This window comes from Mustela nivalis, assembly GCF_964662115.1.
Source record: "Mustela nivalis genome assembly, chromosome: 9".
Lineage (NCBI taxonomy): Eukaryota > Metazoa > Chordata > Mammalia > Carnivora > Mustelidae > Mustela > Mustela nivalis.
In genome coordinates, this window is record NC_139028.1 from 110,459,410 (window position 1) to 110,476,202 (window position 16,793).

Genomic DNA, 16,793 nt, shown 5'->3' on the forward strand with positions numbered 1-16,793 from the left:
GTGAGGACAGGGGCAGGGTCTGTGCTTTCAGCTCTGGGCTGGAGATGAAAAAAAGCTTTGCTGAAGGGCAGGGGCCGAACCAGACCCCTTGTCTGCCATGGCGCACTCTCTCGGAACCCCAGGCCTGTGTCCTGGGTCCTGTCCCGTGCAGTGGGCCAGACTGTGCCCGACCCAGGGGTGGTGGGCTGGGGGCTAAGGCGCTTTGGGCCTCGGGTGGGAGGCTGGGACAGGGCGGCCCCCTCGAGGCTGGTACAGCCGGGCCCCCGTGATCGCCCTGCTAATCCCCTAGAAGGAGACTCCTGCCGCCCGGATCTGCGGGCACAGGGCCTGCAGAGAGGGGACCCTCCAGGCGCGATGCACTGGCTCCCGGCAGGTAATAGGGTCATGGTGGCTGGTCTACTCCTCAGCATCCTGACTGGCTGGGGCCTTGGATTCCTGGAGCCCGGTCAGGGACAGGGGCAAGACGGCATCAGAGGAGCCCTGTAGAAGCTTAGAGGTTCTGGTGCGGGCTCGGGCCCTGCCGCTGAGAGCTTTGTGACCCTATGCTGAGCTCCCACCCTCTCTGGACCCCTTTCCCTTACCTGCAAGACAGGAGGGGGTGACAAAGGTCTTGATGATGCCTTTGGATCTGATGAGCCTCGTCTCTCCCAGCCGTGGGAAGGAGGGCCGTGTTAGAACATGGAAGGGGGAGGGAGCTGACCCCTGGTTCCAGGGGCACCTGGGGCCTGGGTGAGCAGTGCCCTGCCCCCCAGAAGGCAGGTGCTGTGGAAGAAGACTTGGAGACCTAGGAGAACGGGGCTCCTAGCAGGTGCTAAAAAGGCCACTGAGAAGTGGGGGACCTCGACTTAGCCTCATGCCCCACCAGGGCATCCACTCCTTCCAGGCCTGATGGTGACTTCCCTACTTTGGCCTCATCTGCCCTCCCGGGGGTAGGCAGGAGGTTGGGACCAGACCAGGGCTTCCAATGAGGTTCTTTTTAGCCACCAAAGAAAGGCAAACTCATGGCCTCCTAATACACAGGGGGTGTGGGCGGCAGGGCTCCCCACAACCCCCAGAGCCCCGGCATCCTGATTTGAAAGCCACTGACGGAGGGGCTGGCACTGACCCGCTTTCCCAGGGGGCCAAGACTCCAAGGGAAGGGAGTTAGCCAGCATTAGCCAGAGCTGCCACCAAGCCCCCAGCTCTCTCTTCCGCCACCAGGGCCTTGGGGGAGGGAGGGTGGCCTTCGGTGGGGGCCAGCCTGTTGCCTCTAGAGAGCAGGAGGAGGCCGCACGGGGAGGGCACCCGATGATTTTGGGGAGAGGATGTCCTACCCTGGACAGGAGTCTGGGGCTGAGTTGGGGTGTGTGATCGCATGGCACTGGGCCCTACATCAGCCTGTCTGTCTGTCTGTGGTGCCCCAAGGAGTAGGTGGATGGGGGAGGCAGCTGGACCCCTGACTGGGGAGAAGATGAGATGGGGTGCCTTCGGGAGGAGTCCTGTCCCCCAGCCCGTCCTCCCTGGGTCCTGAGTCCAGCTGGAGGGGAAATAGTAGTGTGGGGTCTGACTCACCCCCATGTCCTGAACACGCAGCCCAGGGCACAGGGCGGCGTGGGGCTGGGGGGTGTGCAGGAAACGTTTGCAGGGTCAGCAGAGGCAACAGTGGCTCTGTGAACAAAGGCGGGGTGGGGGAGCTAGGGGAGAGGAGCGGGCTGTCTGTCTCCAACCTGCTTGCCGCGAGGCCTCTCCTGAGTCTGGGGGTCTTGGCAGGGTGCCCCTGGCAGGGGTCTTAGGCTGGGCCAAGCAGGGTATTTGGGGGATAGACAGGTGGGTTGCACTTGGCAGTCTGGCCTCCTCCTGGGGACCTGGCCCCCACTCTCTGATTCTCAAGGGCTTACAGGACTGGGGGGGCCCTGGCAGCTGCTGATTGGCTACTGCCCTTGGACTTTGCCCTCTGATAAGAACGGGGAGCAGAAATCATTAACTGGATCATTAACGGGGAGTTGGTCCTGCCCTACCCGCCTGTCTGCCCTTCCTTCCCACCTTCTTCCTCCTCACGGCCCACACCGCCCCCCGCCCCCCGCCTGCTTTTGGGCCTCAGTTTCCCTCACAGCCTGGCTGTGTGTATGGGGGGGTTCCTCTCCCCTGTGAAAGTCTTCAGCCCCTGCTGGGTGTGGGTAGCCCGTGGGCTGGGGATCAGGTAAGTCATGGCCTTATGTACTCCCCGGAGTGCTGCCCACAGTCCCTCTGCTGGGCCGATCTCTGCACTTCTTTGTGCCTCTACTTCCTCATCCTTAAAATGGGAATACAGCTGTAGCCCCTGTACCTGCTTCTCAGGGCTTCTGTGGAGGTTGGGTGAACTGGGTGTTCTGAGGCCTGCTAAGTGCCCGGTGCGGTAATGCCCCAGAAATGTCAGCCTGGACGGTGATTACTGTCCCTGGGGCCTGCCCCCCCACTTTGAGGATGTAGTGATCCGCGGGGTAGGTCAGTGCCCCACCCTGGGCTGGGGCCTGTGGCTGGTGCTGTGTGCTTTAGGAAATTCCCTCACCCTCTCTGGGCTGTTTGGGCCAAGGACTGGGGGGAACCAGCAGCCTTATGGGATGCACTCTGCAGGCAGGGCCCGAGGTTCCTGCAGGTCTGGCCCTGTGGGGCCCTGATGCCGGCTCCTGGTCCCTGATGCCTCCAGCTGGGGCCACCCTGCCCCTCAGCTCCATGGGGAGGCAGCAGGGGGGGGCAGGGCTGACAGTCCTTTGTCTTGTTTGCTGCATACACGGGCCAGAGGTTTTTACATAAGTTGCCTCCTGGGAGTCCCGGGACTCAGTGGAAGGCCAGGTGGTGTCTCATTTCCAGGAGAGAAGTGCTGAGGTCCGAGAAGTGGTGGGGCTCCTGTCACAGTTGGGTGTCCGCCTACAGCGGGAGGGGGCCTCTCCTCAAGTGCTGAGGGGTCCTGATCCACCACGGATGGCTGGGCTGGGTGACTTCCATTCAGTCCCGTGACCTCTCTGGACCTTGGAGCCCTCACTCAGATGGTCAAGGCTGTGTGCTGTGTGATGCCAAGTCCTGAGACCCCTGGAGTGCCAAGGCCTGGAGTGGGAGGGGACAGAAGGGCAAAACCCCGGCTTTGGGGGCGGGGGTTGAGTCCAGAGCCTCCACTGACCTGGCCTGCGGAAGTCCCAGGGCATCCTGTCCTCTGCCTGTCTCCAGGCCACCTCAGTGGGAGAGCACTGTCTGCGTCTGACCTGGGTCCCTCCAGCCCTCATAAGGTACAATGACAGGCTCAGCCCCTCTGAGGAGTTTGGGGACCCTTGCTCTCTTGGGGCCTTCCCTCACTCTCCTCTTGACCATCTCAGCCCCTGGGCTTTCTTCTCCCTCTGTGGTTCTTCCTTGTAGGGTCTGTAGCCTGGAGTAGGGGTAGCTGAAGGTCTGCAACGCTGAGTTGACTCCGATCTGGAGTGCTGTTGGCCTGGGCCTGCCCCTGGGCCAGTGAGCATTTGTGTGCACGATCGTTCGAGTCTGGGAGGTGTGCTGACATGAGAATAAGCTCAGAGACGCTCAAGCCTCAGGGCCTTTGCACTGGCTCCCACTCCCTGTGGGTATCAGGAGACCCTCCCCAACTGTCCTGTTGAAAACTGCAGCTCTTCCCTGCTCTCCTGCCCCACCTGCCTCCGCTCTCTGCTTGATTTTCTCCATAGTATTTGTTACCTTCTGAAATGCTATGGAATTTTACCTGCGGGTCTTGTCATCTGACTCTGCCTCCAGAACATCGGCTCCTCGTGGGCAGGAAGTTTGTTTTCTTCATTACCATAGCTCCAGAGCCAAGCATCATGCCCGACACATAGCATATGCTCAGTAATTGTTTGAATGAATGAATGAATGGGCACACGTGTGTGTCAGTGCGGGAGGGGTATGCCACTGTGTGTGTGGGTGTGTACACGATCATGTGTGTGTCAGGGGGAGTGTGCCCCTGTGTACACACATCTGTGGGGGACATGCTGGTGTGTGAATCCAGAGGGACATGGGTAACCCGTAGAGACGTGCCCGCGCCTCAAGCTGCAGGGTCTGTACTCCTCCCCTGTGCAGAGGCCTTCCCCAGCTTGTGCGAGAGGGATGGGGCCATCGGATGGGAGCTCGCTTGGCCGTGTAGCATCAGGGCTGGGGGCCCTCCAGAGCAAACTGAAGATCCCTGGGGACCAATGTGGGTCCCCACAGAACACGTTGCAGCTTCTGGGCTCAGTTCTGGCTTAGGAGCCTCTTGGGGCTCTAACTTCAGCCTTGGGTCGACCAGAGGACAGGGTGGCAGCTGTGTAGGGTCTAGGGGAGGACAGAGCTGTAGCCCAGGGGTGGCCGAAGATTCCAGGTCCCGTGGAGGAGACGGGGTACTTTTGCATTTTTGGCAAATAAAGGCAACCATGGCTCAGATTTAAGGACCTGATGGCAATGACCAAGGAGCCATATCCTTGTCATTCAGCTCCCAGCTACCTGGGGACATGATGCAGAGATGCAAAGGACAACTTGGCAAAGTCAAGCATCTGACCGGAAGGCATTTTGAGTGGGAAGTCTAGTCACAGGTCAAAGCCTGAAGAGGGCACGGCTAGCAGTTATTGCATTAATCACAAATCATATTAATAAAGATAGGAAGTTCAAGCCAAAGGAGGTGAGAGCCCACTGTGCCCTGTCCCAGAGTGAACTAGTTTGGAGCACGTCAGTTAGCTCAGGCCACATTGGGAAATAAGTGACATCACTGGGGACCCGCTGTGATTGAGGGGACCCAGGAGGGGTTGCCAGAGCAGGGGGGCAGCCATCAAGGGCTTATCCACCGGGGTAGGGGGTGGGGGCCTACAGCCAAGGCTCGGAGGCTGGACTTTGCTGTGGATGTGCCAGAATAACAGCCCGGTACAGGTACGCCCTCGCCCTCAGAGGCTCTCTGGGGCAGATCTGCAGTCAGGTGGAGAGACATGGGAGAGAAGGGTACAGCCTGGGCAGGGGAGGGGAGGGGAGCCCCCAGAGGATGAAAACAGTGATGACTGTTATTTGAGGGATGGCCTCTGGGGGTGAAGAGCTTTCCTGCCCTGGCGTTGAAGACTCAGGACCACTCCGTGAAGCAGGGATTCCTGCTGCACTTGACAGAGAAGGAAGCTGAGGCACAGAGAGGTCAGGTCACTTGCTAAGGGTTGCACAGCAATGAAGCAGGGCCCCACATTAGCGGCTTGGCCTCTTTGACCCTAGGGATCCCTGAGGGCATCATGGGGGGTGCTAGGGTGGGCTGTCCCCTGACCCCCACCATCCTGGCACCCAGCCGTGGCCTGGAGCCCTCAGGGTGCCCTCAGATTCGGACGCCTGGGGTGGGCACTCAGGGACAAATAGGGGGACAGACTTGGGTCTGAGCCCCGTCAGCCCCAGGTTCTGATCAGCGAGGCCTGGCCAGCATCCTTCGGCCCTGGCCTCCCCTGCCCACAGCCACGTGGCCGACGGGATTTCCGCCATGTTTGGGACATGAATTGACAAGTGCCCCATTGACGGGTGGGGGGGAGGTGTGGGCAGGGCACAAGCCTCCCACTGTGCCGGGTCCCCACCCTCCCCCGTTCCCCGGGACAATGGCCCAGACTCAGCCAGTGGCCACAGCTGGTGGGGGGGTGGTCATAAGCATGAGGAGGGGGAAGGGAGGGGTCCAGGGTGGAGGACCACCTGGGCCCCCACCCGCCTTCATCCTGCGCCTGGCTTACATCCCTTCGGTTCTCCTCCTGCCCAGCTGGGTGGCCTTAAATCGAGGAGGAGAGAAGAGGGGAGGGGGCTTCCTCTCCATAGCCCCTATCCCATCCTGTCTGGGACAGGGCAGTGTCTGGCTCCTGTTAAAAGCAGGTAATAGAGGCCCTAATTAATCCTCAAGGAGCAGCTGGGGCGCAGAGCTCAGCAGGACGGGGCGGTACCTGGAGGGGCCCGGCCTAGCCCCGGGCTCTGTCCCTAACATGGCTGGCTGGAGGTCCCCAGACCCAGGAAGGCCTGGTTCTAGTGTCCCGTGTGCCACTTTGCTCATTCATTCCATGAACATTTATTGCGTGCCTACTGTATGCTTAGATACTTATACCCCAGAGAGACAGAGCAGGGCTGGCCTCATATCCCAGGTCCCGCACCTGTAAAATTTGGGTAAGGCCTGTATCCATTCTGAGCCAGCCTCGTCATCTGTAAAATGGAGAGCACGAAAGCCATCTCTCCTGGAGGGTTGTTACAGGAGTGAAATATGAGCCATGTAGAGTAGCGGCACAGAGTGGCTACTTGGAGAGTGAGCTGTGGGCAGCGGGTGAGCAGTGGACAGACCCTCCACCCTCCTGTGAGGTCTGTGCTAGCAGCCGAGTGAGGAGCCGGATGAGAAGGAGGCCGCCAGTCACGAGAATGGGAGTCAGAGGGCGCCTCTCAGAGAAACTTACATGCAAGCCCAGTGAATGGGAACGGGCTTCCTCCAGCAGAGGAAACAGCACGTGCAAAGGCCCCAGGACAGGGAGAGTTGCAGGGAACTGGTTAGGAGAGGAGGCTGGAGGGAGCAGGCCGCAGGCCACCGTGGATCTCCGGGAGGGCTCTTGTTATCCTGAGCAGTGGAAATTTGTGGAAGGGTTTGAGGAGAGGGCGGGCTGGGAAGCCGGTTTGTGACCTGGTGGTGCCACTTTCTGACTGTGGGACCTTGGGCAGCCTCCCCACCTCCCAGGGAGATCTTGAGGCTCAGCAGGAGCCACACTTAGCTTCCTGCCTGGCAGGTATCTGTTGTTGTCTCCAGAATGTTGCAGAGCTCTTTCCGGGAGCAGTCAAGGACAGGGGACCCCCAAAAGTGTGCTGATGCCTTCCTCCTGGGTTTCTGGGGGCTCTTCTCCGACTCAGGAACCTCTGGGTTCCAGCAAGCCCCCACCCTCACCCTGCCCTCCCAAATGTCTGATTAGAAGTTTCCAGTATGGTTTTGGGGGCAGCCTGGGGCCCAGATCCTTTAGGCTGAGCCGTGTGGGGAGAACACCAGGCAGGCCTTGTGGGGTCCCAGAGAACGACAAGATGTGGGCTCAGTGTTCTTCAGGAGGCCCACCAACTCCCCCAACCTGAGACTTCTCCCCCACCCAGTCCCAGTGGTTTTCTCCTCCCTCTTTTGTCCTCCCGGCCTCCCGGCCCCTGGCACGGGAGGGACTCTCCTCCCCTCGACCACATCTGGTTCTCGTTAGGGTCTCCCAGGATGCCTCTGCCTGAGGCCCCCCCATCCCAAGGGAGGTGGGCAAGAGGATTAGGGGTGATTAGGAGCGCTCCTGGCCAGGGGAGGGGGAGGACGGGAGGAGGGGGCCTGGCGTATTATAAATAGCAACACCAGGATTCTGTCACCCCATCATTCACTGTAGATTCCAGGTTCAGTCTTGAAAACCTGCAGCTTCAGCAGCCAGGGCCGGGGTAATGCTCCAATGCTCCCTCCTTCCCTAGCCCCTGAGGGGAAACCCCCCCTCCCAACACACACACACCAGCCCATAACATGGGGCAGCCCAGAATGGCCAGGAAGTCTCATCCACCACCAACCACCCCGTCCCCCTTGGAGTCGGGCCCCTGTGCCTGGGTTTGAATCCTCCTGGCTGTGTTGCCTCGGGCAAGAGACTTGGCCTCTCTGAATAAAAGGGATGGTGTTAATGATGTAAAGCACTGAGAATAGTGCCGGGACCTGGTAGGCAGGCTCTCAGTCCTGCAGACAGAGCCGCTGTCACTATCCGTGTCCTCTTATCATCGCCATTCAGGACAGGGAGGATTAAGTGTCACACTGCACATGAAGAACCCACGGGATGCCTTGCATGTAATAAACTCCTATGGTTGTTAATGTCTTTGGTTCCCGAAGTGCCTGGCATACAGTAGGCATTTAATAAATGGGATCTTCGGGTAACAGGGAAGGATGGGATGGGGACCAGATTGTAGACGGGAATCTAGAACCTTGATGAGCAGACCGGTCATTCCCAGCTTGAGAAGCTTCTCTCGCCTGGGCCACGCTGCTCCCTGGATGGCCACTGGCAGTGCTCGGTGGGTGTCCCTGGTTCCTGGCCGGGTGAGCCAGGGGTGGGGGCCAGCAGGAGGGCCTGTCGCGGGCAGCGCGTGACTCCTAGGAGGGCTTAGCCACTCATTAATCACCTAAGCGGGGCTCAGCATTCTTGAAATGCCGGCTGGGGCCAGGGAGGGGCCTGGGCCAGGGGCTTGTGGGGACCCCAGGGCTCTGGGTCTGTGAAGTGAGGACAGGCATTCTGTTTGCTGAGCACTCATTGTGCGCCGGGCACCTTACATACCTTAACTTGTTTCACAGTCAGCCCTGTAAAGTATTAGCTGTTCATGTCCCCATTTTACTAAAGAGGAGACTGAGGCTCAGAGAGGGTATGTGACCAGCTTAAGGTCACACAGCAGGGAGGACACAACCCAGGATTTGTTCCTGGATCTTCCCGAGCTGTTCCCAGGGCTCCCCCGGGAGAAGGCATGAGGTGCAGCCCCCACGATCATGGCTCCAGGGGCCTGTGGGAGGGGTATCTCCTGCCTCAGTGGGGCTGGTCAGCCCAGGTCAGCAGTGTGGGTGGGGCCGTCCTCCATTATCGGGGCTGACGCATCTCCTACGTCAGCCCCCTTATCACCCCGCCCTCCTGCTCCCCCCTGCAAGGTGACCCTGGGAGGGGAAAGGCCAGCGCCTCCCCCTCTCCTCCCCTGCTTATGCCCAAGAGTCCTGGGTGCCTTTTCTGTGAGTTCCTCCCCTTCTCGGGGCTGGGGCCAGCAGGGAGGGCCCAGGAGAGGGCGGTGGAGGAGCGGAGCTCGGGCCACTATCGTTTCTTGCTGTGAAGCCAGGCAAAGCCCTTACCTCTCTGGGCCCGTTTCATCCTTTGGAATACCAGGGCTGGACACCCTAGGCCCTGTTAATGGGGGTGACGAGCTCTGCCGGAGGCTGAGCCAGACACTTCTGGTTCTAGTCCCCACTCCCTCTCCATCTGCATTTGGGGCCTGGGTGCAGGAGGCTCCCTGGCCGTATGCCCCCGCCCCCCACGGACATGTGATTCAGGCCAGCCTGGCGTCATGTTCCTGGGGACCTGGCAGCTGGGCTCTCTGGAAGGAGGCAGGGCGGGACAGAGTCACTGAGTTGCCCACCGGGCACTCCGTTCCGTAAAGTTCCTCAGTTACTCCTCGCGGCTCCCCATAAGACTTGGGAATAATGACCCCATTTTACAGACAAGAGGGAGGACTTGCTCACGTCACAGGAAATGGCCTGTCTGTCCCCGATCTGTGTTCTGGGTTCCTCCCCTCCTCAGAGACACTGGGCAGCCTGGGGGCCAGGGAAGCATCCTTGTGATGCCTCCTGGAGGGCGTCAGGTGATGGGCACTGCCGGACTCTCCCCGGACATGGATGTGCAGGTGGGGAGGAGCCTGGGGGCATATGTGCTGGAGGCCCCGGCCTGGGGAGAGGGATAGGGCAGGGCCCAGAGACCTAGGGGTGCTCACATCTGGCCATCCCCTGCAGGCCACGACATCAATGGGGCCCTGGAACCCTCCAACATAGACACCAGCATCCTGGAGGAGTACATCAGCAAGGAGGACGCCTCTGACCTGTGAGTGGCCCCGCCCCCATTCCCCTCGGCCTCCGCCCTTCACCTGGGGGGTGTGCTCCGGCCCTGGGTCCGCAAGCTACTGGGGTCCTGGCTGGCAATGAGCTGCTTCCTTTCTCCACAGCTGCTTCCCTGACATCTCTGCTCCAGCCGGTGCAGCCTCCTACCCCCACGGGCCGCCTGCGATCCCCGGCTCCAGCGGGGGCCACCACCTGAGCCCCCCTGGGGGCGGACCGTCCCCAGGACGCCACGGCTCCCTCCCCGCCCCGAGCTACAGCGCCCCGCTCAACTGCAACAACAATGCTATGGCTAGCGCTCCCAAGCCCTTCCTGGGGGGCTCTGGGCCCCCCATCAAGGCAGAGCCCAAGGCTCCCTATGCCCCAGGGTGAGTGAGGGCGGGGAGGGTGGGAGGCAGGTGTGCGATGGGAGGGGGGCAGGGTCTATGGGCTGAGGAGGTGCTGGCGGTGCCCCGGCCAGCCGTGGTGACCTGGCTGCCTTGTGGGTAGGTAGGGGCAGCTGGGGAGGGGCTCATGGCTTTGTTCCGAGGCTGTGGGCAGCCCCAGAGGATTCTGAGCAGGGGAGTGATGAGGGCTGATGTAAGCACTCGAAAATTCTCTGACAGCTCTGTAAAGGGGATGGGAGGAGGCTAGCCTAGAGACACGGCTGCTTACCTACATGGATACACGCAGGCACGCACATGTGCACACACACAGGGCACGCAAGGTCCCCTCACCACCCCGGGCCATCCACTCCTGCGTCTAGCTACTATTTGCTGGGGCTGCGGGCACCGGCCCGACGGCACAGGTGTGGTACCTAAAGCTCCCCCTGCCCGAGCCAGCCTCCCAGGCCCCTTCTTTCCTCTCTCCGAGGAGTCCACACTGGGGACCCGGTTGTGACCACAGGATGGTGGCGGTCAGCAGCCCAGCCAGACTCCAGGGCCGCCCACAGACCTGTGCTCGTGAGGACAGGCAGGAACATGGGTCTGCTGGGTTCTGCAGCGGGGCTCGAAGAGGGTTCTGGGTTCCCCAGCGTGGGGCAGGAGCAGGGGACCCTGTAGGGTTAGCTCCAAGTGCTTCCCCTCTGGGAGTATTTCCACAATCCCAGAGGGGAAGTACCGGAGGGGCGGGGGACACCGGACCTGTCGCCTGGCTTGCTGGGGGAGGGCTGCGGAGGTGAGCTGGGGTGTTAGGGGTGAGCTTTTGCTGCCCAGGGCAGACATCCAGCCGAGGGACTGTCCCTGAGCCCAGACCCCAAAGGGCAAAGACGGGAGGGAAGAGAACGAACGTGTGAGAAACACCTGCTGGATGTCTACTGCTGTCCCCGCTGTCCCCTATCGCTGTCCCTGCTGTGGCTCTGTTTGTGTAAGCTCATTGAGCCTCTCAAGTAACCAGCTCCCGGGGGGACCCCGGAACCAGCTGGCCTGTGAGTGATGCTGTGCTGCCCCCCGGCAGGATCCCAGCGGCACACTGAGGCCATTTCTAAGGGACAGAAGGGGCTTGCCCACAACTGCGCAGAGACCGTGTGCCCCCTGGGAGGGACCCAGGGCCCTGCACCACCCCTGCACCTGCCAGGGTCTGTCCCTCCTGCGGAGGATCGTGCAGGCCTGTTGGGGAGGGACTTATTAATCAATAAATCACCACATTGAGGACGATTGAGCAGCACGAGGAGTTGTGGGGAAGCAACACGAGGTCCCACCGACTTGAGACGTTTCACAGCAGGGACCTTTCCACACCGGAAAACCCGATGGCCACTGTGCAGGGAGCAGACAGGAGATGCTGGGCGCAGGGCAGAGGCCCCAGGCAGCCCTTGGGGGCTGCTTTTCTGTCATTCTTGCACAGCCCAAGGGGCTGGGCCTGTGGCTCATCCAGGCAGGCGTGAGGGCCCTGGAATCAGCGCAGGGGTGTGTCGGCGAGGACGCGGCTGCCTGGGCATGGAGGTGGGCAGTCTCTCCAGACGTGCGACCAGGACAGTCAGAGAGTGGGGTTCCCGCCGGGCCGCAGCCTCCCCTCACTGGGCGAACGCAGGGTGTTAATCTCTCATGGTTGAGTTTTTCTTTTGCCTGAACCGCTGATAAAAACCTGAAGAAAAAAATACACCCAGACCTGGTGAGGCTGGCTCCCTGCCCAGCCTGTACCTGCCCCTGGGGCGGGGGGTGGGGGGTGGCGGCGGCGGCCCAGCTCCTTAGAGCCCCAGAGAGCTCTCCCCTAGAGTTTCTAGAAAGTGGGGCTTCAGTGGGTGTGGGAAGAGAGCAGCGGGCCTGACCCTTGCTCCTTGAATCCCTGTGCCGTGCTTGTGTCCTTGAATCCTGTTCCATCATCAGGGACACTGGTTCCTGGTCCCCAAGTGCCCGGGAGGTCTGAGGGGATACAGGTCAGGAGCCCAAAGACCCTACCCCAGACCCTGCCTGGCACCCCAAGATGGCTCGTGCAGAAAAATTCCCCTGGAGGTGGGCAGTGAGGGGACCTCAGGCCTCCAGCGTCTGGGGTCTCAGGGACCCGGCCCCTGCCCAATGGCGCCTTCCTCCCCCTGCAGCACGCTGCCGGATTCTCCCCCAGACTCGGGCTCCGAGGCCTACTCCCCCCAGCAGGTGAATGGTGAGTCCAGCGGGCACCGCCCTCCCCCTCTGGGGTTTGGGCGAGTGGTTGGGGCGGCCTTATCGGGGAGGGAGGGAGCAAGGGAGGGAGGGGGCCAGCGGCCGCCCAACAGGCCCAGATTATCGCTGGTCAAATACTCCCCGGCGCTGGCTATTGTCTCCCCACTGGCGGGTGGGGGGCCTGGCTCGGCCTCTGAGAACCTGTCCCTGCCGGCGATGCCACCCGCCTGCCCGCCTGCGCCATCATGGACGCACCCTTCGGTGGTAAGTGGACGGCCGGGGAAGGCCGTGGGTACAGCCCGAGTGCAGGCCTGGCTGACCTCCTGGGCCCACCTCCCTTGGTGGGGGAGGGTGCCAGGGGTGCTGCGGCCCCCAGGTGGCCAAAAGCAGAAGGATCTCGGGCAGCCATCTCCCCACAGCCCAGAAAGGGGTCAAGAGTTCTGTTTATCTTACCAAAAACATTTCTGGAATGCCTCCTGGGGAACAAAGGGAGCTGGGGGGCTGGCCCCTGGGAGCCCGCTAGAGGGGCTGCCGGATGGAGAAAGGCTGCTGCAGGACTGTGCTGGGGGCCCCCCGAGACTCCTTCCTGAGGCCCAGAGGAGGATCGGGACTGAGAGGGGCCAGGGAAGGACGCTGGGCAGCCAGGCTTGGGGGGAAGGAGCCAGTTAGGACGGCCGGGGGCGGTGGGGTGGGGGGCGGGGTGAGCAGAAGCTAAAGCTGCCCATCCGGCCCCTGGACAGGGGCTTGTCTCCCTGCCGGGGCTTCTAGTGGCCAGCCTCAGGCTGCCTAGCCCGCCTCCCTCCTGGGGCTGGTCTCAGGAGAGGGTGGGAAACCCTGTGCCCAGGGACCTGAGTGACGTAGGTCCCTGATGCCCACCCTCCACCATCTCTCCTGCAGACTCCCATCTCCTGCGCACCATAACCCCTGAGACCCTGTGCCACGTGGGCGTGCCTCCTCGCCTGGAGCACCCGCCTCCACCTCCAGCCCACCTCCCAGGCCCCCCGCCGCCCCCGCCCCCTCCACCTCACTACCCTGTCCTGCCGCGGGACCTGTACATGAAGGCCGAGCCCCCGATGCCTGCCTATGCTGCCATGGGGCAGGGGCTCGTGCCCAGCGATCTGCACCACACTCAGCAGTCCCAGATGCTACACCAGCTGCTGCAGCAGCACGGAGCTGAGTAAGCCTGGGGCAGGTGGGTTTGGGGGGTGGGGACCCGGGCGGGGCAGAGATGGCACTGGGGCCTGGGGGGAGCTCTGCCCCCACGAGATGGGGGTAAGCGTGTGCCTATGGAGGTGCCCGCTCAGCAGCTCTGTAGCTACGGCCACGTGCTTCTGACGACCTTATTTGGTGAGTGTGGCCACCCCCATTGCCCAGACAGGTAAACTGAGGCTCCCAGGGGGAGGAAATGCTTGTCGGGGGCACGGAACTAGGATGGGACAGAGCCAGGACGAACCTCGGGCTGTGCCTTTCCCCAGACACCAGTGACTATCCAACCTACTCCGGGAGTCCGGGGCCTCCTGCTCTGACCCCAAACAGTGGAATTGTCCTTTTATCTGTTTGTTTGAGACATCCAGATGTCATGGAAGGTTTAGTTCAGGACAAGGCTCCATAGCCTCCTCCCCAAGAAACTCTCCTTCCCAGCCTTGGCGGCCCGCGCCCCCTCGGGCTTGTTTCCAGCCTCGGAGGCTGCTCTCTGTGGAGTCCCCACTCTCAAGGGTGGCCCTGAGGATGACACCCCAGGGAAGGGACTGGCTTGTTCATTCCACAAACTATTGGGGGACTCTGTGCACCAGGCCCACAGCTGGGCCTGACGGGGACACACAGACAAGTCAGGTGTGGCTTCTGCCCTCCTGGTTCCATGATCCAGGGGGTAGAGAGGAGTGACAGAAGCAGGGAATGACCTTACAGAGCGATGCGGGAGCACTGAGGAGGTAAAGCCCAGGGGCTTTTTTGGAGGGGCGTCCTCTGGATTGGGCATATCTTGCTGAAATGGGGTGAAGAGGGGAAGGGGCTACTGCCCGGGGGAGGGGAAGGGGCTCAGGAGCGAGCCAGCCCCCCATGGCATGCCTCTGTGTTGTCCCCAGGCTCCCCGCACACCCCTCCAAGAAGAGGAAGCACTCCGAATCACCTTCCAACACCCTCAATGCCCAGATGCTGAATGGAATGATCAAACAGGAGCCCGGGACCGCAGCGACACTGCCGCCACACCCAGCTCGAGCCCCATCCCCACCCTGGCCTCCCCAGGGCCCCCTCTCACCAGGGCCCGGCTCCTTGCCCCTCAGCATCGCCCGGGTCCAGACACCACCTTGGCACCCACCAGGGGCACCCTCACCAGGTATGTGCCTGGCCTGCTTGAGCTCACAGTGGGCCAGCTCCCCTTGAGGTAGGGGCATGGGGCACAGAGCCCACATGGTTGCTCCCTCCCTCCAGGTCTCCTGCAGGACAGTGATAGCCTCAGTGGCTCCTACCTGGACCCCAATTACCAGTCCATCAAGTGGCAACCGCACCAGCAGAACAAGTGGGCCACGCTGTATGACGCAAACTACAAGGAGCTGTGAGTGCCCTGCCCCCTCTGCTGCCACCACATCGGGGCATTCCCCACCCCCCACCCCCCAGTGTCAAGGCCCCAGACAGGACCTGGGAGCACACTGGGCACCACATGGGCCCTGGTTACGGGAGAGCAGCAGGCTCAGGGCAGAGCTAGGACAGGCCCTCGGGGTTTCGGACTTGTGGGCCTACCCACGGCCTCCTTAAGGAGGTGGTGTCTGTCAGGGAGGGGCCAGTGGGAGCCTAGGGAGGGAGAAGGGGGTGGATGGGTGTTTTCTGGCTCCTCCTCCCCCACTCCTTCTGCATTCCAGGAAGGTAGCAGGAAGCTGTGTTGGCAGGGCCCTTCTAGCAGCCCCCTCCCTGGGACAGAGGGCGGAGCAGGTGGGGGAGGACAGGCTGTCCGGGCGGGCATTCCGAGCTCTCTGTACCCACCCATGCTGGATTCAGCTTCCTGGGACCAGGCCAGCAGCACTGTGGGACCACTCCCCTCACTGCTGCAGAGGTCCCGTGGGGGTGAGGGGCAAGGCCCTTTGGACACTGCCAGGCCTGGGCAGGGTGGCTGAGAGCAGCCTCCTGGAGCTGGGCGCCCCAGGCTGTGTGGGCAAGAAGCCAGAAGCCCTTGGGGCTGGGTGGGTGATCCAGCCGCTGTCGTGGTTGAAGGCTCCCTGGAGGTCCTGTCAGGATGGGGGGGAGAGGTCTTCAGAGATCCCACCCTTATGGCCTGGGGAGGACCCCCCCACTCTTCCCACCATGCTTCCCAGGCCAGCCCTGCCATCTCAGGCCCTAAGGCCAGGAAGCTGGCAGCTGGGGCCCCCAGTGTACTTCCTGGGTGTTCCCCTACGCTGGCAGGTGGGTGGAGCTCCAGGTCTTCTGCAGATGTTAGCCAAGCCCCCAAGGCTCCTCCCCCGAGTTTGGAATCATTTTCTGCCCATCTTCCTTCCGGGGGACCCTGGGCATCAGGAGCACTGCTTGTGCCTAGGGACCTGGGTGAGGATGGGCCAATAGTTGCCCCCTTTCCTGCCACCTGGAGGGCCCCCCCAGAGAATCCATGCTTGGCATCCTTGCCTAGCGACAGATGGGTAGACTGAAGCTGAGTCTCTGTTGCCCAGAGTGCCCCTGTCCTCACCTGGGCAGCTGGAGAAGTCAGGGTGAGGACTTCGGGGGCTTGAGCAAGCCAGTGGGCTGGGGCTGGGCCAGTGCCGAGCCGGCGCCTGGTCCCACCGTTTCCATGGCAACCAGCTGTCAGGCCCGTGAAGCTCTGCAGACCATCCCCTCTCACCCGGTCTCCTGCGAGGGAGGGGGCTTTAGGCAGCATTCTGGGAAGGAGCCAAGTGTGATGAGGGGCCGCGAAGCCCCCTCCTCAGGAGTTCACTCCCCTTGGGTGGGCCTCAGGGGTCTTGCCCCATGTGCCCCATCACCAGGGTGGGCTGGGCTCAGCCACACAGAGGAAAGAATATTAGCCCAAGAGTTGGCAAACCTGAGCTCGGATCCCTCTGGGGACTCAGTTTCCACTTCTGAGAGGTGGGGGGCAGCCCCATGCCTGGTCTGAGGATCCGGGGGATGGCTACCGGATAGGAAACCGCTCTGGAAGGCAGACACTGGAGAGGGACATTCCACGCTTGGCTTTGGCGGGGGGAGCCTCTGGCAAGTACCCTCCCCTGCTCCTAGGCCCATGCTCACCTACCGCGTAGACGCCGACAAGGGCTTCAACTTCTCGGTGGGCGATGACGCATTCGTGTGCCAGAAGAAGAACCACTTCCAGGTCACGGTGTACATCGGCCTGCTGGGCGAGCCCAAGTACGTCAAGACACCCGAAGGCCTCAAGCCCCTTGACTGCTTCTACCTGAAACTGCACGGAGTGAAGGCAGGTTTGGGGGCTCAGCGAGGATGGGAGGGGAGTGGGGGGAGCCAGGAGTCCTTGGGGGGAGTTGAAAGACCCCAAAGCAAAGCCCCCTTCCCAGCTGTGCTTCCTGATTCCTTCTCTGCCCAGTGATCCCAAGGCTACACCCCCAGCCCAGACCTTGGGATCATGACCTGAGCTTTAACCCACTGAGCACCCCAGGCGCCCCTGACACTTGCCATTCTTC

At 61.9% G+C, this 16,793-nt stretch overlaps 1 protein-coding gene across 9 annotated transcripts in view; it reads left to right on the top strand.

The window, feature by feature from the left end:
• MYRF (myelin regulatory factor) overlaps positions 1-16,793 on the top strand; it is a 32,460-nt gene that overhangs the window by 2,621 nt on the left and 13,046 nt on the right. For 4 of the 9 annotated variants that reach the window (XM_082748060.1, XM_082748061.1, XM_082748062.1 and 1 more), the window contains exons 1-8: positions 9,210-9,375; positions 9,482-9,569; positions 9,691-9,951; positions 12,099-12,160; positions 13,057-13,336; positions 14,244-14,494; positions 14,590-14,713; positions 16,375-16,570. In XM_082748060.1, coding sequence (XP_082604186.1) covers positions 9,225-9,375; positions 9,482-9,569; positions 9,691-9,951; positions 12,099-12,160; positions 13,057-13,336; positions 14,244-14,494; positions 14,590-14,713; positions 16,375-16,570 — 1,413 coding nt within the window. In that variant the 5' untranslated portion in view covers positions 9,210-9,224. Of the gene's footprint in view, positions 1-9,209; positions 9,376-9,481; positions 9,570-9,690; positions 9,952-12,098; positions 12,161-12,270; positions 12,424-13,056; positions 13,337-14,243; positions 14,495-14,589; positions 14,714-16,374; positions 16,571-16,793 lie in introns of those variants that run through there. The other 5 variants (XM_082748064.1, XM_082748065.1, XM_082748066.1 and 2 more) reach the window with 3 other exon arrangements.